Source organism: Clinocottus analis, unplaced genomic scaffold (assembly GCF_023055335.1).
Source record: "Clinocottus analis isolate CAN_PGR_092001 unplaced genomic scaffold, fCliAna1.0.p SCAF_18, whole genome shotgun sequence".
Lineage (NCBI taxonomy): Eukaryota > Metazoa > Chordata > Actinopteri > Perciformes > Cottidae > Clinocottus > Clinocottus analis.
This window is the reverse complement of record NW_027175909.1, coordinates 11,101,436-11,127,758: the sequence shown is the minus strand read 5'-3', so window position 1 is coordinate 11,127,758 and position 26,323 is coordinate 11,101,436. Positions and strand designations below refer to the sequence as shown.

Here is a 26,323-nt window from a genome sequence, read left to right as displayed (position 1 = left end):
CTGGAGTATTGTTGTACAGACACAACAGAGCTCCTCGATCTATAGTTTCAAGAACAACAATGCAGATGTGATGAGTTGGAGTTCGTCAGTAACGCACACATATTGATGCCTGATCAGGGTAACAGATGCTCGACACGTCTGACAGACACTACATTGCTTTTGCTCATCGCCGCGCGTCATCCCAAAGTTGAAGACAGCTTTTCACACGCCGAACAGAGCTGTTGCGTCGCCTCGCTGCAGCCAAGAGAGAAAACAGCTCATGTGTGCTAGCTTAGCCTTAGCTCTGAACCCAGTGGAGCAGTAACTGAAGGCAGGTGGGGAGCACTGCTGACGCAGGCGAGTGCTCACACTCCCTCTCTCTCACACACACACTGAATGGAGAGTAGCGGAGCTGCTTGCAATTGAAAGCAGCTGTTCTGTCAGATGACTGCCTCCCCTCGCACTGTTTTTGTGGCCGTATCCCATGGAGACGGGGGTTATTTTTTGTGTTTGGCAGCGCGGGATGGAGAGGAAAAATCTACTCACAGGGAATGGTAAACAAATACTCTATCCCTCAGCAGGAAGGGCCACACAGCTTTACATCTGGGAGGGGAGAGTGTGTGCGCAGGCACGTGCACGCATGCGTGCCCGAGTGAGGCTTTAAGTGCTGCTGCAGCTATATGAAGCTCCCCGGCTGTGTACACAGTGCGCAGCGCTGCCTTTTTTAATTTACAGCACGGGGGTGGCGAAGGAGGAGAGAAATAAATGACCAGATTGGGAGAGCCGCTGTGGTTCGTCTGTTCGCGAGGATTAGTGCGGCGTTATCTGTCATCCTGCTCTATTTGATCTGCGTTCTGAAGGAAAAGGGACAGACAGGGAGCCAGGGGACAAGGGACAGGGGAAGAGGAGGAGGAGGAGGCGAGGGGAGGGATCAAGAGGCGAGGGGACCGAGAAGGGAAGTGATCATGAAAAGACAGGAAAGCCGCAATGTCTTTTAGGAGCCGGAGTTTGAAAAAAAACCCAAAAAAGATGGAAATGAAAAAACGGGAGACAAAGAGTGGAGATGGGATGAGAGAGACAGATGACAGATGAGATGGACAAAGGGTGCACAGAGGAGACTGTGTGGAAGAGAAAGCAGGAAGAGTTATGATGCCATCGCACTCCCTTCATCACCTCCTGAGACACAAGAAATACAACCGAGATATTAAACATCTCCACAAGAACCCATTCCTCATTTTAAGTATTTACTTCTAGATAAAACTATCAAATAGTATCATCTCCCTCCTCATTAGTAATCTCAAGAGGGTATTCGCTGCGAGGAAACATTTGAGATAATCAGGAGCTGCACGAACGGAGCTTTAGTTCTGTTTCTGTGAAAGTGATTGTGTGGCTATAATTACCAGAGAACTAGGAACTGACAAAACTTTCTGATAATGAACAAGCTTTCTGCAGCTCTCTTTATCTTTCTGCAGTGTTTCAGTTGACTCAACAGCAGAGAAGCTCCTCTCCTCTCTTACCTTTGTATTCATAGTTGAGGTTCAGGTAATTATTGTCACGGTTGTTCTGCGAGAAAGGAGGACTGAAATGACAAGAGAACAGGGGGAAAAAGTTGAGAAACGGTTTGCTATTTAAGTCAGTAATTTTCCCTTATCTTCAAACAGACTCTGGTTAAAGCTGCTGGTCTGAAACTTCTGACTGTAAAGCAGCACAAAATGCCTCAAAATGACTTTTGCATTCAAACTACCGGGCTTTCAGCCACAATTGATGTTGAACAACAACACCGTGCTGAATTAGAAAAGATAAGCCAAGAGCCTCTCTGCATTAACGATTAAATATGTGGAGCTTGCTTGCTGAAATGGCACTGAAACTAACTTTCTCATTAAATTTGTCAATGTACATCCAGCTCCCCCCGCCCGCCCCCCCCACACTCGACCAAGAGGCCTGTGGGCAGCCCTGCCCCGACGACCCGCCGCACAGTGACGTCTCTGTTGACCGCAGGGCGGCGCGGGGCCACGAGACCCTGGATAAGGGGCACGCATGCCCCCTCGCAGGAAAAAAGTTCCATGCACTCGTTTCCTGCCATTGTTCTGCAGCCTGGAGCCCAGATAAGCCTCGTGCAGGTAGAGCTGTTTCCGTCCTACGCTCTCTCTCCTCGCTCAACCTCACTCTTGCTCACTTTTCTTTTCCCTTTGACTCACATTCAATCTTTATCACTCTTCAGACCCCCCCCTCCCCCCTTCTTTTCCACTTCACTCTCACTATTTCAACACTTCTTATTTTCTGGCTCAATCAGTGCGGTTACATGGATTCGAATAACTGGCTTAGTCCGACTAAAATCGAATTATCCAGTTCATGTAAACACCTTTATTCGAATAACTGCGGTCCGACTACGATCCGATTAACACCCCTGGATAACTCGATTCGATTCGATTGATAATTCGAATAACGCTGCATGTATACGCTGAATCGGATCGGAACTGGACAATGCGTTTGTGCGCATGCTCAAGATCCCGCCGCCTCCTCCCTCCCGCCCTCCCAGGTCGTGACCCGGAAGTCGAAAGAGACGATAAGTTGTCACGGCCGGCAGAAACAAACAAACGTAAAAGTCGGGTTACGAGCCGATACTACCTTCGGTGGGTGTCTCTGCTAGCTCCCTGGTGTAGCCAGCTAGCGCTGCTGCTAGTTCCCTGTTTGCTCTGCGCTAGCTCCCCGACAACCACCGAAGCTAGCGGGGTTCTCTCCATTATGAAGAGTGAAGAGGTCAAGCGGAGATGGCTGTATCACCACTACATGTAATGAAAACAGCGCCACCTGTCGTATCGGATATGACATGCATTCGGCCAATGATTCGATTTATTCACTGCCATGTATATTGGGATAACAGCAGTTGCCCCGAAAGAGAGCATAGTCCGACTAAAGCAAGATTCGAATTATTACCAGCATGTAAACGCACTGAATGTTTCCCTCTCATCCAGCATGTTCTTGCTCAATCTTTCACGTCTCCCACTCTCTCTCTCTCTCTCTCTCTCTCTCTCTCTTTCTCTCTCTCTCTCTCTCTCTCTCTCTCTGCAACAGTAAAGTGACCTGATCCCTCTCAACACAGGCAGGGTCACGGAGCTCTGCTGGCCTTTAACACCGAGTACAAACTTCCCAGAGAGCCTCAAGCTGCTTCTGCGTGTGTGTGCGTGTGTGTGCGCAACATACAATATCACATCCAAATGTGTTTACAGGCACGAACGCTGCGATGCAAACCCAGTCTCATATCTCTGCAAGTGCCGCTGCTCTGCAATATGAATGCGCACATCATACATCTAAATCTAAACCGACAGGGGGTCATAAATCACACATTGCATGATGACTCACCTGTCCAGCGCTTGATCTATTGATTGACAGCTGCTCGACAGTGAGTTGTCTGCGCTCCCGAAGGGATCCAGCATCTGACAGATATAATAACACAGGGGAATCGAGGGTCACGGAGCATGCAATCATGTGGGATAGAATATAAAGCAGTGCAGAAAGAGCAGCGTGTATAACTGCAGTGCAACAGAAGAATGTGAAGGGGAATGAGCACCGGATGATTGTCTCTTCAAAAGCTGCTACATTAAAAATCTATTCTCAGGTGTAACTAATGCAGGCATGTGCAAGAGCGTTACTATTATAGATAATGTACTGTACTTCATCTCCACAAGTAAACACTGACAAATGTACCACACATTGAGCTTCCCTATATGTGATGCACAGTAAGCTGAGAACCACTGCCCTGGGATCTTCCTTCTTCTTTTCTACCTAGTAAGATGATTTATCACATTTACTGAGGACGGATTTGCTGTGCTGCACACAATAATACACGACAGGGTTTTAAAAATATATATATAGCGGGATATTCATTGAATAACGTTGAATGAAAATGAGCCATTTTCTGGCTTTGTTTCCTTTAATAAGTGCCTCTATCAGGTAGAGCAGTCTTGTAGGCGTCCCCCTTAAAAATAAAGGACAGGGCAGAGGCAACGATGAACTGCAAGTAAAGCGGAGCGGTACTCCTAAAACAGAACTCAGGACTTAAATAACATGCGGCAAAATGAATGATCGCGGCTGGTTGCTGAACCAAAAATATAGAAGAAAGGACAACAGGAAAATGAATGACGAGTATGTGTTTTTGGCCATGACAAACAGGCCTCTCTTGAGCTGTCCCAGTTACAAATGATTGTCAATGTGAAAGCAAACAGCCTCGACTGTCCTGACATGCTCTTACATTTTGGTCGTGGGTCTCGGGGATGAACTCCCCTTCACTGTGGATGCTGGTGTAGGAGCCCTGGCGGGCAATCTGCTGCTGCTCCTCGGGGACGCTGCCAGGAGGTGGGGACGTCCGACCCGTGTGCAGGGAACCTGGGACAGTTTTGGAAGGAGTGCAAAAGGAGGAGAAACGTCAAATCGGAGCACAAAAGGAGACATTGAGTGGTGAGGGGCCAAGAGAGGAGAGGAGGAAACACAAGGGGAAGGTGATGAAGAGATGAAAAGCGAGGGGCAGAGGGGAGAAAATGGCCTCACGATGTTATTCATGGGTACAAGTTCAACAGTGCCGGGGCTTTGACAAGAGATTTACTAAACCACACTGCTGCCACCTCTGACCTCAATTACTGTGACAAACGCTCCCCCGGCTGAGCTGCGGCACTCGCCCTTGACAGCGTAAGAAGACCGGCTGAAAGTCTGTCCGTCGCTAGCGGAGCTGGCAGGCACACTGAAAAAGTGCATTGAGGCCAAAAGGTGCCGAGATGTATTGGCACGGTTAAATATCAGTAAACAGTCCGATGTTTGACTGGAAGATAAAACTCCCTTTTCTCCACAGTTCAGTTTCTTTCAGCCTCTTTCCCCTCTTTCTCCATCCTTTCGTGTCTCCCCCTGCTGCTAAGCTTCACCGAGGTATCCGGGATCCCATCACATCTTCACTCAACCGTCCACTGTGACCGCTCTCCTGTCGCCTCTCATCTGCCACCACTCGCTCCACTTCCATCCTCTCTGTCTCGCAGCCGGCGTGGGAATTGAGAGAGAGCGGGGTAAATTCCAGACACTTCACATGACTCGGGGTGGTGACGGCGCTGATGTTACTGGGGCTATGCGAGAGAGATCGGCGCCGACAGCCATCATCAAGCGCTTTCAGCCGCTTGGCGGGAACGCAAAGGAGCGCGGAGGTGGAAATATGACTGCAACATTGACCTTTCTGGATAGACCTGATAGAAGCGGAGTGAAACGATTCAGACAGGGGAGACGGGGGAGAGCTCAGTATTTCACGGAGAAAAATAAACTGAAACGCCGTGTTACCAAACAAGCCAGGAGGGACAACAGAACTGGAGCGTGCCGTGTTACCTCGCCGCTGAGTGTGACATGATGACAAGAAAAAGACCTTTGACTAGCTTACAAGGGGCTGAAGCTCAAGAACTACCCTGGTGTATTTGATTTATGTATTCCACACGCCAAACTGACTGAACAAAGTTGCCGCCAGTTTTGGGTCGGACCAAACCGCCAGATTTCAAGGTATATTTTGTTACCTTTGAACAAACATCCTCAGATTCATAGCTATAAAGCAGATGGAGTGCTGCTTGATATGAGCGCCGACACTTGTCCTTGCTATGACCCGACATCTCTCTGGCTGTTAAAGTTGTCACTTGCGCCTCCGATTTGCATTTGTCCATTCTGCCAAAGCATGCCCCTCATCTCCCCATTAACATTCCTCTGACTTTGGCATCACTCTGCGCTGTAAATTGACGCCGACAATCCACCCTTGAGGCATCGGCACGAGAACAAGACACCTTGGCATCAGCAGGATTTGGTTGCAACGGTCTGCTTTTCACTTTTCAGGGAGAAATTGCGTCTCAACAGCTCCTGATAGAGCGACGATGGCATTCTGATTGGTCCGATGGTCACAGAGTTTCCATTTTTTGTGTGTGTGTTTTTTCGACATGGCGGCTCACCTGTCGAGTGTTTGCGCACCCTCTCCGAGCCCTTGAGCAGGGAGCCCTTCAGATCTCCGAGTGACCGCGATGACCTCATCTCGCTCTGTTTGTCTCTGCTGTTCACCTGTAGGTACTACAGAGAGAAAGGACATGGTGTCGGAGCGAGCAGCGAGAAAGAGAAAGGAATCGAGGAGAGGAAGTGAGGGCGGTACAACATCATTGTTCAGTTACATCATCGCATCGGAGGGATTAGATCCTATAAGTGACTGAGTTCAAATAGAAGCTGTGATGCAGCTGACTTCATTTAGGTTACGTGCTTTTTAAACACAATGACTTTGTGCAGCTGAGTTCGCGCTAACCGGCAGCTGTTCACAACACATGATTACTATTTACACAAGTCTTCTTTATTTCAGGTCGTATAGTTTCATGCCTTCAATACTTTGTTAGAAGCTCACATGGTTGTTCTTAGGGGTTTTTAGTAGTATCCTGAGCAGCCCGTTGGTCCCCGAGCTGGAGCCCAGCGTCAGCACCGCCTGATCCAGGTCCTCCTGGGTCTTCAGAGGCAGCAGCAACTGAGAGGACAGGAAAACACACAGCGCACAACATTTAATTCCCCATTGTTCTTGAATGGTGGCATGTCAGAGCATCAGTCCATGCATGACATACTGCAGATTTTGTTGTCGGAATACTTCACCCACAAAATGACCATTTGCATATCGATTACTCAACCTGTGTTACCCTGAATACTTAAAGATGAATAAAGAATTTAAAAAAATGAAAGCTCTTGAAGAATTTAAGTAAATGGGGGCCACAGCAAAACATTCGTTTACAAACTCTCCCACGTGTGACTATAATCAAATCTCCTTTATCCAGCCGTATGCTCGCTGCTTCCCAAACATGTGCATTTCTGCTTAAATCTTACTAAAATCCATTCTGACTTAACTAGACTCTCACAGATGAGTAGCATGTCTGTGCAAGTGACTGCGGCCCCCATTTACTTCAATAAATCAAGTATTTACATTCTGTATTCGCCTTTGGCAAGCGAGAAAAAGGAGGGTTTTTTTCATGAATTTAAGGTAACGCGGGTGAGTAATTGATATTCTACCGGTCATCTTATGGGTGAAGAATTCCCTTAAAGCCTCATTAATCTTCTTTAGTGATTTTCAAGGAAAAACTAAAAGAAAATAGATATTAGAGCTACTGCCAGAGCATACATAAATGCTGGAATGGAATCCACATAAATCATTAATTGACTTCTTGCTCTCTAACACCGTTCGTGTACCTCTTTTTCCATGAAGAACATGTCCATCTGCTGGGCAAAGGCCTCGGTCACTTTCTGCAGCAGCTCCTTGATCTTCAGCGGCCTCTGAAACGGGATGATCCTGGGAAGCAGAGAGCGCCGGCACGGTCAGAGGTCGGAAAAAGAAGCTGGTGTTGTGTCTAGCTGCGGCACTCATGAGCTCTGACCCTGAAACGCCGTCTGACCTGATATTTTAGCAAAAATTAGCAGCTAACCCGGGGCTTTTGCTCATAGTTCCCATGTTTGTTGTATTTTTCTTTTCATGCCATTATGACACACACACAAAAAAGGGAGTTATAGAAATGATGAATCTAGCGCTTTCCTATTCTTTACTGTTGGTGTTGTTGTTTGGATTGGATGACCATGGAAGAATATCTTTCTAATTCATTTTGTGACAGTGCTTTTCAGATAACAAGAGGAAAAATGCAGAGGTCATCCGGTTCAAGGAGAGGAGCGAGCTGATGCTAAAGGAGCTTTTATGCAGCAGAAATAGAGCCTTGACGTATACAAATGCGCTATCTAGTGTACGTGTACAACTGAGTGTGCACACTCGGCTTGTCCGAGCTCAGCGGCCAGTGTTCGTAGCGAGTGAGTTTAGATGCGTGCGTGTTTGTAAAACTCGACATGCATGAGTGTGCATCGCAATCAGTGTGTGCATCGGCCACTGTTTCAACACCACCAGGGCCTCTCCACTAAGCCCGCACAGAGGCAGATGGGAAACTTCCTGAGAGGAAAGGGGGGGGGAAAAAAATCTGGAGCGACAGCAAAAGCAGCAGGATGTGTGTCTTTCCCTCCTATTTTAAAGAGTGACAGATACAGAGACGTGGAGATATTTACAGACTGTGAGAGAGAAAATAAAAGGAGACAGCCTGACAAAATAAAGGGAAAGAAAGAGAAAGAGATTCTCGCCGGCACTTCTTTTCCTCTCTTTTCTATCCCCCCCCCTCCTTCCCTCTGCTTTTGAAGATTCCACAGCCCACTATCTCTTTATAGTATCCTGATAAAAGGACTTGTTTTCATCCCATCATTTCCTCATCAGAGGCCAAAGCTCTGGCTATCTTAATGACTGCTTATTATTTCCCTCATTTGAGGAGAGGATTCTAGGAAGAGGGAGGCCTGCGGATCAGAGGCGAGCAGCGGCACAGCTAAACGCTCTCCGTCTCTGTTTATACTCGCTGATGATGTGTCTGATAAAGAGCTGGAGGGATGTGAAGGGGGGAGGGCAGTGTGGGGTCTGTGAGGATGCAGCCCCAAAAGATATGACTTTCCTTCCTCTGCGCAAGCATGTGGACACACAGATTTGCAAAGTAAAAAGAAAGCTTTCACACATCCCGGCATACTCTCTCTTTCTCTCATGGACACAATCACAATCACATACACACCAGAAAGAAAAGAAAAAATGCAGCCTGGCGCTGTTCCTTTACTCTCTGGCAGGAGACCCTGAGGCAGAGCCAGGGGGAAGAGAGAGACACAGCTCCTATTTCCTGCCCCAAACCTTCAGCGGTTGCCAACGAAAAGAGAGACCGTCCAATTAGATTTCATTGTGGACAGACAACACGGTTATCCTGACTCAGGGACTCCTAATACTTCAAGTGCTGTGCTCAGATATAATGTGTAATTCACACCGGGGCTGCAACTTGCATTATGATTGTGATCTAATATGACGTTAATCTTTTTTAAAACACAGTTCAGCATATTTTCATTCGATTTTTCTGGGATTTTTTTCACTGTATTACTGCTTGTGTTTTGTATTCTTTGTATGTGTCTTCTCACGAAGCTGGGAGTATTTGCACAAAGAATCCGCTACAAACTTGAAATATGCAAATATGCTATGCATTGTCATGCAGCTTTGGTCAATGTTCTGTACTATTCCCGAAAAATATGAATGTTAAATCTGTGTTAACTGATTTTATCACGTATTAGCTAGCAGTTTATATGGCTAACCTGCTAGCAAGTAGTTGCCTATTTACACATCCAGCAGACACTAAGCAATAATAGCATTTCTTTGGAGTCATGTGTCTGTCTGGCCTCATGAGTTCATGAGTTCACTCTCCTCTTAGCTCGATTTTGTTCTCCACCAATTCTTAAAAAAAAAACAGCTGGCTCTTTAGCTGCTAAATGCTGCACTTTTTGTTCACTAGCGAGTCGCTAACTTTCGTTGTTTGGCGTTTGCTGCTGGGCGGGCAGTGTATGATGGTTTCTGGAGATTGTTTCCTTATAAAAAATATATATAAATACATGAAAAGCTTCCGGCTTGTAAGAGCAACGAGAACGCACAAAAAGTTGTGGATGAGCTCCTTTTACACATACTTTATAATGTGATACATTGTTAATATTTAAATATACATTGATTAGAGCAGTTTTAAACTAATAAATATGACTTCTTGCTACTTTAAATCAAAGTGAAAGCAGTCAGAGCTCGGACAGGCATAACATAATAAAACACTAACAAACAACATGAAATAAAAAAAAAAGAGAGAGCGTTTTCCCAGAGGATGAAAAAGAAATAGACTAAAAAATAGTTGCTTTTGAAGTCCGTGAATGGAGTCTTCCACAGTGAGCTTTTGTGTGTGTGTTCCGAGAGAGCAGTGTGGTGTGAGGGGAGCACTTGAGAAAGAGAAGAAGACGGCAAGACGGAGAAACAGGGGGAGGCAGAAAGGCAGGGAGACAGGAACATGAAAAACTCGTCTCTAACTCAGCAGAAGCCAATTAGGGATGTGAAAAAGCAGAGAGGCCCAATGTGAAGCCGTATTCTGCGAGAGGAGCGTGTCGTTTCCCTTCTCTTTCTCACTCCTGAGAGCCTGTGGTTTTCTAATCACAGCCTAACTGAACCAATGCCTGTTCCCCTGGTCTATATTCAGATGAATCAAAGCAATTACTTTTCGTCGGTGAAGGAGGGTTTCATTTGGGACAAAGTCTGTCTGTGAACTTGAACCTCTACCAGGATGCAATGCTTAAAGGTCAGACCTGAGGCCTGAGAAACTCATACTGCGTCCATACATGGAACCTCTCCCGGTTTAAAAGATCTGTTATTCATACTGGGCGCCTTTGCTTTCAAAGTGCTCCAACGCGGTAAACAAACTGTAAGGCACCTTGGTGGGAAACCGGCTCGCGAGACCGTCTCCAGACAGAGTTAATGTAACCACGCTTTTGCTTGTTGAATAACCCTGAGGCTGGTAGTGCGAAGGACGATAGATGGCTGCAGGGTGAAGGATGTGGAAGACAGAAAGAAGGCACAAGTAAACAGAAGATGAAGTATTAAAATGGGGTATGCCAAGCCTAGAAGGCTGGACACTGTCTTTTCCCTTAGCCACTCTCCCGGGCCCTCTCTCTCTTTCTTTTTTCCCCTCTTAAACTGCCCGTCCAAGCCTGAAAACACAAGGCCCCGGCTAAATGTCAAAGCAGGAATTTTCCCTTTCTTTATGCTACTCTGGCATGTAACTGTGATTTCCACTAGACACCAAAATCCAAGGCAAAGCAAAGCATAACAAAAAGGATCCGAACTGAAGAGTTAAGGCTTGGACAGAGGAGTAGAAAAAACAATACGGAGGTTCCAACATACCGTTTTTCTCTCTCATGCTCCAGCTTGACTCTTAAATCCTGTTGAGAGGAAAAATAACAACAGAGGGGAGTTATGGAAGTGGAAAGTAAAAACGTGGGATTTGGGCTGCTGAATGGATGAACGCTATAAGCTGGACAAGGCATTTAAGTGACAAAAACGATTAGAATTAGAAAATATTTAAAAGGAGTGTTACTGATGATCTTTTTCTACAGTACAAAGACAATATTTCCATCAACTTAACTCCAACGGTGGCAACAATACAATATAAGTGTTCTGTTTTTAAAGTCATTACCAAAGGGAGCAGGAATCTGGAGGAGCCTGAAAGTCTGCATGAGGTCATGCTGATAAGCGAACAGTGACATCATATCAATGCGAGTGACTGGTTAAAAAAAATAGAGGTTTACCCCAAACTGTCTTTGCTCCTCGCTGTTTGTTTATGGCTCATCTTAAACATTGGTGCTTCAAGAGCAGTTACCAATTATCATTCCACAGGGGGAATATAAACGCTCAAGGAAACGACGTCAAAAAGAGGCACAAGGTGATCGAGAGAAATAAAAGCCGGGAAGTTGGCAGGCCATAAACCGTAATCTTTTTAAAGCCTGAGATACTGCAGAGTGATTTGTCTTTGTTACGCTGTTGCCACCACACCAGTCAGGGCAAAAGCTAAGTCAAATGCCCTCATTATTTGCTCTGTTTGTGTGCACCTGCGTCATGCGGCTACATTCGATACACCGCAAAACCACATTCTTAAGTAAGTCAAGATTTCACATGCCAATAAACGCAAAGAAGAGACACAGTGTCACATTAGCCTCTGCTAAAAATGTGTTTGAATTCTACTCCGAAACGACAGCACAACCTTCACCTGACTTTGGCAGCCAGCAGCCGTCAGTCCAGAGAAACACAAATCTAAAAGGAAGGTGATGCTGAGGCTTTGTGTGAAAACCCAGAATGACAGTAAAGGTTAAAGGCACCGCTGTGCTTGCGGTGTGTGTGGTTAATAAACCGTAATTGAGCAGAATGTGTGACAGCTTTAATGTGATACTCAAAAAAACCTACACTCACCCCCCGTAGATTTGAACAATGCCTGTAAAAGTTTATAGCTTGCATGATGAGCAGCAGCTGTGATCGGACTGAATTCATGTCCATACAATGGATTCCAATGGAAGGGAGGTTTTACAGCAGAAACAGCTTCATCTCAAACTATTCATGCAACATTATCCACGTTTTGTATACTCGGCATGTCCCGATCATTCCCTGTTTTATCAGAATATGGCTCATGGCATGCTGCAAAGACTCCACTGATGATTGCAATTCTGGTGGAGCATTTATTATTTACATAACTTTTGTCAAAAAAAGGGCTCTTCAGAAAATACAGGTTGTAATAACATGATTTGAGTGTCTCTTCTCGGTCAGGAAAGAAACAGCAAACCTTTTACAGACACCATTTAAGCCTACGAGGAGGTCAGAGGTTGATAGCGGCACTCAACAGACAGATTTTGTAGTAGTCCTCTTAAATGAAGCAAGACAGGATGGCATGCGTACCGATTTGTAGAGTAAGGTTCTGTTCTTGGGCTTGTGGCTGTTGTGCTGGGTGTAGCAGCGACCCAGGGCCGCCAGGTCCTTCATAATGGAGTTGAGCGCCTCCTCGTCATCTAAACACAGAAGATACACATCAGTCAAGCAACATCACTCTGAACTGAAACCACACAATCACCTATAGCTCTATAAACTCACTTTCCACGGTGACATTACTACCCATGCAAACATTCCTCAACATTTAGAGCGTCATGGATGAGTGATGATAGCCTAAGGAGGTAACGCGAGTCGGGTTTGATCATTTGTCATGTGCTGGAGCTTGTGTTGGCTCAGACCAGGCAATGAGGCAACACCTGGTCTGTTACTTCCTGTTCTGGTGCCATCCGTGGAATTTCCACTCATGGAAATAATGCAGTGTTTTTTTCTCTTACAGAATCAGAACAACATATTAGCCATGAAAAGATAAGATACTCAGACAATATGAGTTTTGCTTTAAAATTGGTGTCTTCTCTGGTGTGTATTGCTCTTTAGGTTTCAGAAAGTGAGGAGTTCTGATGCTGTGGATGAACTTAAAGCTGCTGGCTCTCAAACTCTATCTGTACTCTGCATTCAAAAGCTGTAATGGAGAAAAAAGGTGTTTAATAATGCAGCATGTGTGTCCGTGAGTGGCGGGAGGCAATGTGGTGTTGAGTCTGTGGCCTGGAGCTTGGTTATTAAGCACTTTAATATTTCATTCGGTATCAATGGAGAGATTTCAGGAACATAGTTATTTAGTTTAAATTACATCTCCTGTAATCAGACAAAGATGGATCTTTTCCTTCGTCAAACGCTGAGTGATTCAGAATCAAAGTGGCTGCAGGCAAAACGAGTCAAGTGTGTTTCAAATTCATAGCTCACTTCTCACAAGGGACAGGTCGGCAGCGTTCATTAAACCCTTAAAAAATCATTTAGCAAACCTGTGAGTGCAAGAGACAGACGCTCAGTAACTAGCCGGTGGTCCATTTCTCACTCCTCGTCTCCCACTTTACTCTTTCTGCCACACACACACTCACTCTCTCTCATGTCTAAAGGGGGCAATCATGCAGATGAGCATGTCAGACATTACCATATCAAGAGACTTTAATAAAACCAATTATCTGAGTGCGGTGATTACAATATAAAGAAGAGGTCGTTGACCTGGGCTCCTGCCTGCCTCTCAGATGAGCCCTGGGTGCATTCATTATAAAAACACACACACACACACACACACTTTGTTCACGGGGAAACCAGGCCAGGTGTGCGCCACACAACACAAACAGCACCTGCAGGTAAGACCGCATTCTTGAAAATAAAAGGGATCTGTGTGTGTGGAAGACCACCGGGAATGTCGTTTATAGAGAGTGTGATGCTAGCACAGCGAGCAGATGTGGTCCGAGATGCCGTTTGATCTTATTTGGATGTTGTTGTCAACAGCCGTTTGTCACCAGTCCGGTTCACGCAGAGGTCAAAGCACACAGACACAAACACAGATTTGAACTACCAAACTAGGAACATATCGATCCAACCGTTAGCTTCACACCCGTCCTGAGACCTCAACTCAAGGTATTCAAATCTGTATACCTCCCTGTTTAGGGGTCATTTTTATGTCAGGTAAAATGCGATGACAGATTGCGGTCGCACCAAACAATTTACTATGATTGAATGAATATAGTAAACACAGAATTTTCTAATTATGCTGTAATTATTAGGGGACAAAGCCAATAGCTGATCTGTTTAATAAAGGCAGTATCACCCAATAAAGAGCTGGTAAATCAAGTCAGTGGACCTTTAATCCAAATCTAAACAAGCATGCATTAGCAGGTGTCAACTTGGTATAAATTCCTGCTAAAAGATAAGGATGTGTTGTTATTTGCATTTTTCACAAAACCTGCATTATCTATTATTTTTTTCTTAGGTGAGAAATGTCCAATATTTTCCAGACACCTTTCAATAAACTCAGGAAAATATATCTGGATTACCTAACACTGCCGTGTTAAAAAACAGCAGCACATTCTCCTGACATTTTGTAAATGCTGGATCCAACATGGTACTGGGTTGGAGGCAGAAACCTGAGAGGTGGCCGTCTTAAAACATGCGCATACAGACAAAGATATCGGCATGGCTGATTTGAAGATGAAAAGTATTGTTGTCTTTTTTGGAATTTTGATGAAATTACCCTTTAAAAACTAAACAAAAATGTGGCTGCAAATGATGGTAAATATTATAATTTAGTAGAGACTACTCAAAGTTACCTAAATTAAGCTAACATTAGCCACCATAAGCTACTAGTCGTTCCAAGCCAAGTAAGGCTGTATAGCTTTTTTATTTTAATTCCAAAGAAAAAGAATGTGTACAACCTCTTCCCTCAGAGGTTTTCACTCTGAATCCAGCATCACCTTGAAGTTTCTCCGAGCTTAACCTTTATCAATATTCTGCTTTTCACTAGAAAGCTACCAGCTCTCTTTGGCGATTTCAAACGCTCACCTCTGGTCCTTTCACAGAGCGGACATAAATTGCGGTCAAACCACACCAGCAGAGAGGTAAATCTTGTTTGACAATCCCAATATAGCCGATGGAGTGAAGTGAGGAACGACGGCACACTCCCTCCACTCACAAGCTAAATAAGGCAGAGCGATAAGTAAAAGTCACACCAAATAAATCTCAGCCGTCAGTGCAAACACTAAGCAGAGAGAGAGAGAGAGAGAGAGACAGAATAGCAATCTTCAATTAAAAAATTAGAATTTGAACACTTTATTATGTCAAAACACCAAACCACGACTAAATGATTGAGAATTAAGAATTATAGACAGTCAAGCAAGCAAACCCCTTATCAGATGTTGCCTCATAAGCACATTTCTCTCTCGAGCAACATGTTTATAACTCAATGTGTGGGCTGTGTGACTGATAAGCTCAGGTAACTGGGAGACAGGTGAGCCACTTGTGGTGTCTTTCTCTCTGCACGCTTGTTTAAGAGATAAGACAAAAGGAACAATAGAGAGAAGAGTGAAACGACATGTACGTATGTAAACAACCCGCATTCCTCTAATTGCGCGACGTTCATTCACAGATACAGCGGCAACGCGTGGTATCAAAACTGAAACGCCCTGCTGGCGCTCGCTGAGGAAAGCGGTTTGTTAAAACACAAGCTGTCGGGACCGCTGGATGAGTAACTGCTCGACCGGGCCTGTCCTCCCCGAACAGGAAGGAACTGAGTCACTGTCTCTGTGCTGAATACGGAGCGGGGCTAACCGCGTTATTCCACACAAGCAAATTAATGGATTTTTGATTGAATAAGTCAAAGATGGACACGAGGGAAGAGAACATGTGTCCATGGCCGCTCTGTGACAAAACCAACAAATAAACATTGTGTACAAAAAAAAAATGTGCGCATTAATTACTGTTGTGATAATAACATTGTAGCATAAACCATCTCTGCGTCTTATTATCACCGCCTCTCTCTCTGGTGACACGTGTTGTTTCAGTCGAGCCTCTGCAGGCTCAGAGCTCCAGACTACCCTGAGCACTGGCAGTCAAGGATACAAAACAAACAACAGAGGCCTGCATGCGTGTATCCATGTGTGTGTGTGTGTGTGTGTGTATGTGTTTATGTGTGTTTGAAGCCTGCTGTGACCTAAGGGTAATAGCAGAGGGCGAGAGTGGGAGGACTGGTTGGCGAATGGGGTAGTGAGAGTGTGAGAATTGCGTGGTGGCGTACAGAGCCGGCAGTGATGGCAGCCTATAAATTAATTTATTACATCACTGAGGCCTGGTCGGCGGCCGCTGCCAGACCGAGGCCAGCCAAGGCTAACCACCAGCACAGTGGAAAGCAACCAGCTCACACATCCCTGCCAGCAGCAGCCACACAAAAACTATAAGAACTTAAAGGAACCTTGAGTGAACTTGACCGAGAGAAGGGTTAAGAATTTGTCGTCTGGTATTTGGATGGGTCGGAATACCTTCAGTTCATTTCCTGTGCTTTTTCTTCTGTCTTGGGTGAAATGTGATAAGCATAAGAAAAAAAGGGGAATTCCAGGAAGCTGAGCAGAGCGAGCAACATTACACAATGGAGGCTGATTGCTGGGCATTGCATCATCACTCTCTTGCATCTTTCTTTCTTTTTTTTTTCTCTCAGGCTAAAGCCGAGAACTGTGAAAGTGGCAGCGGAACTCCAGCTCAAGATGGTTTACGTAAAAATGAGTTGTACTAGCTGTCGAAAGATAGATTGTGTAGAATTAAACTGGATTTGTTATAGTAAGTATGTAAGCCGGTTACTGCAAGTCTATTAATAATGTTTTGATCAGTCTATCTTCATTACTTTCTCTAAAATATGAGAGCAGTCAGTAGATCCTTGGATTGCTTTACTTGGTGTTGCACTACAGGGTTTGTACAAAAAGTTTTGATCAGTACAACATGGTGGCCCTTTGCACTCTTGTGACTTACACTCTTCAGGTGAAAAGACCCTCCTCGCCCTTCGCATTGGCTCAAAGAGGTTATGCAATACCTCAGGCTAGAGAAGATGCAACATTCTCTCCAAATTTGATCTGAGATTTGATGCAATTTGACAGCCTTTCTTGACATTTGTGGAAAATATGTGCTTTTCCTCTGCAGCAAATGTGAAAAATGACCAACGCTAATTTAGTGGTACAGGTCTAGGTGCGAGTGCACGGGTGTAGATGATATGCAAAGTTCTGTTTCTCTCTCTCTATATATAATGTGAGATTCAGCAATAAAAAATACTTCATTAAAGGAGTTATCCTCCTGCCTTCTCCAAAAGCAGTACAGCTGAGCAGAGTTTGGAGTTTAACATGCAGCATGAGCTAGTGTTTAAAGAATAACACTGGCTTCAAGCGCCGAGTGCTGCAACTTGCACGCTACCAAAGTGTGTGTAAGGGCCAGCGAGTGTGTGTGCGTGTGTGTGTGTGTGTGTGCGGCGCACGGCCTGAATGAAGACATTGAGGGGATTTCCTGGTGCCGAGAAACACATCATGGCAAAGGCATCCGGCAGGACCAGCAGCTGGAGCCAAAAGTGTCCTCACTCTGCTGCACAGGCCGAGCTCTGACGCACAACTCTCACACACACACACACACACACACACACACTCGCAGAGATACACACACCAGCTATAATAAGCAAGGCACACTCTTTTCTACACACCTTGCTGTTTATCGAAACTGCGACACAGCTAATTTACCACCTAATGGGTGTAACGTTTAAACCCCTGAAGTTAATCTTTCACTGAGAATAATGAGCCTGATGTAAGGCAGGGTGCTGAGGGTGTGTGAGAATAGTTACGCAATCAATGTTTGCACAAGGACTCTACCGAAAGTCTTTTATTGGAGAATGTCTGCAATCATTTCTATTCAACATCGAAAGACTGGGACATTCCTACTCTTTGCCTGTGTATGCTTCGACTTCTCTGTCATGAGCTCCGAGGACTTTGTGTGCACTGAATCCATGTTTAGGAAAAGTTTGACCTTTTTCAGATAAATGCCCATTTGCTCCTTTATAGTTATTTACACATACTCCAATATCTGTGAAGGGAGTTTGTTGCTAGTTTGCTAACTATCAGTTAGTGCTGCTGCCTAGTAGTCTTTATGCTAAGCTTAGCTAAACTAGCTCCATAATCCCCAACCTGCCAACATTACTGATCGGGCTCAGTTTTCAATCTCGGGTGAAGGTTATTGGTACCATATGCTGTGGGCTATATATATTTTGGCAAGCGGAAAACTGGAATAGTCATATTCACAGGGGTCCCTTGACCTCTCACCTCAAGACATGTGATGAAAAATGGGATCGTCTAATATTTCTAAATTAAAACGTCTTGGAATTGCATAAATGTGGTATGACAGATCTGAATTCTCATTTCTGATTCGTGACCAACACAACGTGATCCACACTGCTGAGCTGCACCTCAAATGTGGCCTCTAAAGATCCCCTGATCCAACCCTTAAAAAAGACAAAAATGGCATGACCAACAATCATTTGACATCCCAATATAACAATTGCAGATATGTGGATTTTTCCTCTGAGACAACGACGGTTTACCTTGTGAATTCCTGTGCTGTCCCGGTCCATTTTGGAGACCGTCATCTGTGGAAAACAAAGGCAACGTGGTTTTGGATCGCAGTCGAAAGCAGTCAAAAAGAAAGAGCCAGGATTTAGCACTCAACTTCATTTTACGACACATACGTAGTGCGTTGTTCTTGGTTTTGAAAGGTAAGAACAGACCAAACATATTGATTCTGTTTTGAGCTCTGATGGCCTGCAGGTCCTGTGCACATGCAAATGCACCACAGGAGAGAGTCTGCTCTTCGAGTTGTGTTCTGCAGAGGAACTCAGTATGTGTATGTGTGTGTGTGTGTGTGTCTGCTTGAGTGTTGGGGACTGGTTTTGCATAGATGTAGGAGTGCATAATGTATGTTCCGGCCTGGTAGGTGTGAATATAAATACAATGTGCAAAACTGGTATACTTTAATGGACAAAAATAATGAATACAACATTGGTAAGAACAACAATTTACAAAGAACTAAACAAAACAGGCCATCTGGAGCTGTTAACAGCCTCCTCACACGAGGTGTTTTTTTCCGTACCGTACTGTTCCTGCCAGAGGATGCAAGAGGTGTGTGTGTGTGTATGTTTGTGTGTTTTCTGCTGTGCTGTATGTACCGCAACCTGCTTTTGAATACTACTCACCCATATTTACTGTCATCATCAGGAAGTGGCCCCGTTGAACTCGAGCCCAGAGCTCAACTTCTCTCTGCAAGCGAAGATTTCATCCTGAGAGCGGAAAAAAACAAAAACAACACTGTTTCAACATCCAAAAACTGTGCCACTTTCCTTCAGCTGGGCGCCCATAATATTTCTGGGATTGCATAAAAACAATGACAAAACAGGACGCAGGTGGTAGTTTCAACACAAAGTTCTTTCTCCACTATCAGTGCCACCGCTTTTGTTATTTAGTAATCTTTGTTTATCCAGTCTCTTGAGACCGATATAATCTCTCTTTTTTACTGGAAAACAAATACCATCATGAAAACCAAGAGCTGCATGTGAGGCTGATAACTGGACCCATCTGAAATCCTGTGAGTGCCCTGATGTGTCTTTATTGCTGTATACTCTGAAAACACAGCAGCCGTGGAGGAATTCCTAGTTTTTTTGATGATGGAGGATCCACGTGCCCTTGAGATCCCACGGTGCAGCAGCGAAGGCAGGCGTAGGTGTTTGCCTAACTGCCTGCCTCAGGTAAAGACCATGAGCACTTATAACACAAAGCCAGAGCCTCCTTTATGCACTACATTGGTGAGCAAACAAAATAATGTTTTTATGGGAGGAAAATGAGATGGGAGGAAAAAAAAATAGAAAAGAGTCTTTTAGCTCTTGTTTTTTTGTTCCACTTATGACTGAAAGCAAAAAACGGAGGTTTACACAACTTCACTTCCCACTTCACATTGTTTAGGTACCATTTTATAATGCAGTGAAATGTTGTCTCACACAAAAACTGTGGGAAACATTTTTTCTTTGAATGCAAGCTTAGAAAAAAAAGGGGAAGAGGAACTCGAGAAACAGCTGCCCTACAGGATTTTGTGATATTAAAATGTCTGTGCTGGCGTAATGTGATGGAGCATCAATCACAGAAGCATATAGTGCTGACCAACGGGAAGATGCAGAGCCAAAAGAGGCTACATTTAAGACTTGTTTAACCTATCGGGGGCCATAAATCAAAGCTAACATGTGGCCTGCAGCACAAAAATAGACAGATTAACAGATTAGAGATTTGTCAGCAATGTATTTTTAAAGTTGATCAACTTTAGTTAACATTAGCCACCATAAGCTACCGGTCATGTACAAAACTACAGCGTGTAGTGAAGGGGTAGAGGGCCTTTCACTGTCTATCAAGTAATTAGCAGAAGGAACAATGTGCCATTTATCTTTCATAATCTTAAAATGCAAAATAAACAAACATCCGAAAAAAAGATTTGCATCTGAACATGATGAAAAAGGAAGTAGGAGGGAACCAACGACACAACATAATTTAGTGCGTCAGTTCCTCTTCTGTGTGGATGAAGACGTGCAGCATCGAGAAACCCGTCACTGCATGACTAAAACAAATATTATGACACTTTATAAGTCCTTATGTTTACATCACAAGCGATTATTTTATTGAAAAGGGTTAACGGGTTGTCATGGCAGAGAGATCTGAGAACTAGCTGCTTCGGCTGCTTGTTGCCACACAAAGATAACACGGAGTCACAGCTCCTGTTGTCGGCTCCAATGATGGATCCAACAGTTGGCATCGGCACTGCAGTTTGACAAAAAGGCTTCAGTTCAGCTGCTGTCACATCTTTTTTTCATGATTGGTTTTTGTGGTAAACTAAACACTTCATCACGTGATTAATTGCAGCGCTCCTTTTAAAGGCAGCACAGTGTTAAGGGGACATAACACACTGAGGATAGCGGTGTACTTTCATACAATGCTTGCAGGGAAGAAAAAATTAAGACCAAACATGCACAATAGCAAAATAAATAGTATATAAATATAGTATTATAAAAGGAGTATGGGAATTTAAACTTGTATGTCAGATTCAGTTTAGCAGGAGGCCATAGATAGCAACACAACATCTTTGAAAAAAAGACGAAAGAGCCTCCAGAGAGATTAATAGCAACGCTCGACAAACGTCTTTCATTCTTGAAGCGTCGCCGACTTCTTGTTTGGCTATCTCCAGTGTCCATGTTGCATGTGTCCTCGTCTTTTAGCCCAAACATTTAGCACAGACAAACGCTCCAGCCTGTCTGCAGGGACACAAACACTTTCTCTTTGTGTCGGACAGAAAACTTTTCATAAAAGCAACACAGACGGCCACTAGAGCAATTTCCAGCCTGAGGGGCTGAGTCACAGGGTGCCGGCTGAGTTTGAACATGGGAACACGCAGCGTGCGGCTGTCACTGGCACGAACCACAAGAGCTGGAGGATTGGAAAGCTAAATATTTAAAGTCTGTGCAAGAAAATGTTCAAGGGTGACCACTTTCTGAGAACCGGGTGTTCTAAGTACATCGCGACATGAACGCTAAATATGGACAAAGTTAAAACACACGTTATGCGGCAATATATATTTTGTTACAACACATACACCTTTGATAATTAGGTCGCAAAGAGCGACTTGAAGTGGGGTGTGACGTGTCCCAGCAAAGCTCTGTGTCAGGCTGTGATAGTGTGGTGCTGCCGATCACACATGAAAGAGATGAAGAACAGCCACAAGACAGGTGGTCTCCCGACACCACGTGGTCCAGTCTGTCGTCGCTGCACACACACACACACACACACACACACACACACACACACACACACACGCGCGAAAACAGAAAAGCCCTGTCCCGTGCCAGCGAGTCACCAGATGGCCCATCTGTTTCGCCCCTGTGCCCAGCGTGACGCTGGACTAGTGGTGCCCACAGATCTCCCAGATCTCTCTCTCCCCACACTTCTTGGCAGGCGGGCGGTTTGTTGAAGTTCAGACGCTAATCGCCCATTCGCTCTTGTTCCTCCGCGGCCGGTCGTCCTCCGAGAAAAGGCCGTCTCTGTCTCCCGACTCGATCATGAGACAAACCTACAAAACGCTACGCACATCCAGAAGTGCTTTGAAAGCTGTGACGCACTTCCCCTGTCAAACATGGATAACATCACGAGTCGGGCCAATGTTTCACTGGCAGAGGCCTCTCTCTTTTGTCACAGCGTGAGGACTGTGCTGAAATGACAGAGGAAGTTAATTAAAAAGAGGACAGCAGAGGATGGGATCGTAGGGAATTGTCTGAAACAGACAAAGCAGAGCCGTGCTCCTCGAACCACAAACCGCATTTTTATTTTTATTGGAGGGATCGAGCAAGAATCACAGCCAAGACTATGCAGGCGAGCACGTATGCGTATGTGCACACACATTCGCTAACCTCTTTCAGCGCTGTTACATCACTCTCTCACCAAGAAAACAGCGTGATGTTGGCTGTAGGTCTCCGGGGGGAACCCCCTCCCCCTTTAGACGAGAGAAGTGGACGGTCTGCTCTCCAGCTGCCCGGTGGCCTGAGCGGGATGACCGAATGTCTGACATCGCTCTGGTGGAGTCCCAAAGAAATCGCCACTTAAGTCGCCAACTTTCTAAACTTTGCATCTTGCCTGTTGGTCTCACAGGGTTTCCATTCTGCAGTACAGCTTTTAGCGGCCGCCACGAGCCAAGATAGACAGCCCATATAACGAGAAGCACAGGGATCAGGAGGTGGTGAGGACAAGACATCTGTGAGAGTTTGTTTAATGAGGACACAAGCTGAGGTCAAAGCGCTATTTTAATGAAAGACATGGAAGGAATCTGCTGGACCTTTGACCAGAGCCAGGCCAGCTGTTTCCAGCCGTGATGCTAAGCTAAGCTGACCAGCTGCTCGGCCTAGCTTCTAGCTTCATAATTACTCAACAGACACAGAGAGAGAGATATCAATCTTCTCGTCTCATTTTCCACACAAAACCAACTGTGAATGCAAAATGTCCAACTTTTCCTTAAACCATACATCTTATAAATAGAGCTTATTTTTGTATTTATTTTTTTAACACATGCCATACTTTAATAGCTAGTTGAGATGGACGGGAAGAATACAAATTTGCTTATGTCGTGTTACAGTCAAAACATATATTTTGTTCTGGTCAGATTTCACCATTTATTGCAACAAATGGAAATACAGTTGTGTTTGGTGCTGACGGCAGCATGCTAAACCGAATCAGGCAGCGCAATGCAAAAATCTCCAAATGGGTATGCAAGAGTGAGCCCAAAGCAAGACATTGAAGACTATTTTAACCTTTGAGCCACGATAAAACCAGCGAGGCAGAGCTTTGCCAGCAGCAGCAGTTGAGTGCGGCAGCATCGGTGGCCTAGGGATCACTGAGGAGGAGGCCTATTTAAATAGACAGCCTGGCTGTGAGAATTCGGCTGTGATCAGTGTGTGACTGATTATAAACGAGGATTCAATCAGCGGGCTGTCCTGCGTGAACTACTGCAATACTTCATTTACTGTTGGGATAATCTAGTTTAAATACAAATGAATCGGAGTCATGAAGTTTGCACTGCATTGAGGTAATTGAAATGGAAGTTAATGGATGCCAATGGACGCCGTGGAACAGGAAACGAAACACATCTACAGTTGGAAGCGAAACAAAAGCATGGTTTGCGGCACGTTTAGCGTGTAAATGATGCGTATTTAATGGCTAAAAATATCTAAAAACCCAACAATGGAATGGTCCTTTCACAACTACAAGCCATGTGTTAGTGACATGGCTTTTTTTTTTTTAATTGTATCCAAAACAAAATAACACAAGTCTCCACTGTTGATGAGATCACATATGATACACCACAGGCCTGATGTCACGAGGAGCTGTTGAGCTGGTCACAATACCCGGTAGACTGTCTGAATTTCAACACAGGCAGGAAGTGGAGGGGGATTAGTGGATATCTGGGTGACTTACTCTTTTTATAAGGTCAGTGGTGGATGGCGGGGGTGTCCCGTCCGCTGAGCGCTAGCCAAGCCTGCGCTGTAGCCACATGAGTCAGAATCATAATGCTGGCGGATTCTGGGAAACGAGACAATGGAGGAAGTCGCCCTGCACACACAGTTTTCTAAGCAGAGAGGCACTTGAAGACCTACGGGTGTTGGTCGGAGAACGTCATTACTGTTGCTCCCGTTGCTTTGTGCACATGCGTATCTCTTGTTTCAACTATTAATGCATGCTCAATTGGGGCAATTAGACCATTATTCGGATTGATCTCTTCATGCTGTACTGCGTTTCATTCAGGGTTGAATGCTAAAATTATTTTCACTGTTCAAAATTTCACTACTAAGTTTTTAACATATCAGAAAGTGAAACGTCACAATCACCCAGACACAGAGCCGTTTGACTAAAACAGCAAATCCTGACTTTTTAAAATCGAGAAGCAGAAAATGTCCATGAGCAGCAACAAATACTGAATGCATTGTAATGAAATTTTGGACAGACATTCATGGTCCCCGGACGATGCTACTAACTTTGGTGATCCGCTTGCGTTTCATCTAATGCCACCAGCAGGTCAAAATGTCCACTACTCCTGGAAATTGTCAATAGATATTTATTTGTCTGACGCTTTTGGTTTATGAGCATAATAACATTTCCATAAGTGTCAGCTGTAATTTCCAGCTCCTCATCAAGTACAGAGGCATTAAGCTACCTCGGGTGTGTGTCATTGAATAAATAACTGAGTTTCACCTCTGGGTGTGGCTGCAACCACAGAATTAGGGCACACGTCTAAGCCAGACATAATCAAACATGTAGAAATATGTAACGTACGATGCGGACCAGCCGTCTGTGCAGTTGTGATGATGAAAACATTCCCTGCTCACCATCAGCATGTTAGTATTGGCATTGTGAGCATGTTAGCATGCCGACGTTAGCAGTTAGCTGTAGAACTGCTAGGGGGCCAGTAGACTTTAGATTTGTCTTGTCTTGTAGTTTTAAGACAGGGTTTTGTAGAAACATGTGCAATATTCTCCTTACTAATCACTTTGCCCATAAATAAACCATGCTATTTCCAAAGCTCAATCAAACACCTTGAAATTGCTTGATTTATTCAACCAACACACCAAATTTCAAATACATTCAATTTCAAATGATATGAAACAGTGATCAACAGCAAATCTTCACATTTGATCATCTGGAACCAGTGAATCTTACTTCAAAGATTAATTGATCTGAACTTGAAGCGTCGGTTTCATCACTTATGTTTGTAACCATTTTGACAACAATAAGCCAGATAGATGAAAGCAGGTGATATAATGAGGGCCCAAAGGAACGTACGAAGAGTGCAGCTGGATTTGCTGTGTTAACTCAATCCACTAGTACCAATAAGACTCCAGTGTAAGAAGATCCTCCTCCGTGAAAGTGATGGCTCTATCAGCTCACAGATAAGTAGATCTGCCATTATCATTAACCACACAACACTGGCTAAAAATAGCCAAATGAAGGAGTGATTCTCCTGCCGTCCACAGTATATCCTCTGCCTTGATCACCAGAACCATATTCTCCCCCCCTGAGAGGAATCCAAGCACAATCTGTAAAGTAAGCTGTCTTTTCCATTATGCGGTGACATGCTATTACAAGAACATTCATTCATTGTGTTCCTCCACCCAAATGCAGCCATGCAGAGACAGCTCATGGACCTAAACCCATTTTCACGAGACAGAATGTCAAACAGCTGTGCTTCAGGAAGAAGCAGGGAAGTATTTTTGCTTCGCCACCAAAGCTTTAGCCATGAAGAGTGCCTGGGGGTTCTGAGCTTTTGATACTCAAGAGGCTGAGTGAGTGTGACAATGAAAAATCCAAGAGCAATTTCATTTGTGGATTCCAGTTAACGTCTCTGCAACAAACTAAAAACATGCCTCACTTCTTTATAGATGCGTTTAATCCACCAAATGCAATCAAAAACAAGGCCCAGTTACTGCGTTTTTACACGCCATCCAAGACAAAGTTGTCTTCGGTGTTATTGCACGGGTCCAGTCTGGCAGTGTTGTGTCTATCCGGCTGTCCTTGCAGTCTCTGCTGCTGATGGCTTTGTCCTTTCGGTCAGACAAGCTGTGCAGACAAAGCTCAATCAGGACAACTTCCTCTTGGTTTCTGTACGGAGGGGGCTGGACCCTCATGATAAAGCGAGGTCAGAACCTCTCTCTTTACTTTTGCAGGCTTAATTCAATTGTAGTTGTAGTTGTAAATAGTTGTATTTTCATTTTATTCGCATTCATAAAATACCCTGAAGTGAAAAACCCGGTTGTAGCTTTTGTAAAGATTGAAATAAAATGAATACGTTCCTAAACTCTTGATTCAGTGTTTTCCAACAGAAGCACCGCAGTCAGCAGATACCGCTTTACGTCATCTTGGGTGTGCCGCAACCAGCTTCGCACACCTGTATTTGTGTAGT

At 44.6% G+C, this 26,323-nt stretch overlaps 1 protein-coding gene across 1 annotated transcript in view; it reads right to left on the bottom strand.

Annotated features, from left to right (window-relative positions):
• map3k22 (mitogen-activated protein kinase kinase kinase 22) overlaps nucleotides 1-26,323 on the bottom strand; it is a 37,239-nt gene that overhangs the window by 8,053 nt on the left and 2,863 nt on the right. The window contains exons 2-11 of the mRNA XM_068581875.1: nucleotides 19,041-19,124; nucleotides 18,393-18,437; nucleotides 12,335-12,444; nucleotides 10,793-10,830; nucleotides 7,213-7,312; nucleotides 6,386-6,502; nucleotides 5,949-6,063; nucleotides 4,232-4,365; nucleotides 3,343-3,416; nucleotides 1,497-1,558 (exon numbers count right to left, since the gene is read on the bottom strand). Of these exons, the coding sequence (XP_068437976.1) occupies nucleotides 1,497-1,558; nucleotides 3,343-3,416; nucleotides 4,232-4,365; nucleotides 5,949-6,063; nucleotides 6,386-6,502; nucleotides 7,213-7,312; nucleotides 10,793-10,830; nucleotides 12,335-12,444; nucleotides 18,393-18,437; nucleotides 19,041-19,059 (814 nt within the window). The 5' untranslated portion in view covers nucleotides 19,060-19,124. The remainder of the gene's footprint in view (nucleotides 1-1,496; nucleotides 1,559-3,342; nucleotides 3,417-4,231; nucleotides 4,366-5,948; nucleotides 6,064-6,385; nucleotides 6,503-7,212; nucleotides 7,313-10,792; nucleotides 10,831-12,334; nucleotides 12,445-18,392; nucleotides 18,438-19,040; nucleotides 19,125-26,323) is intronic.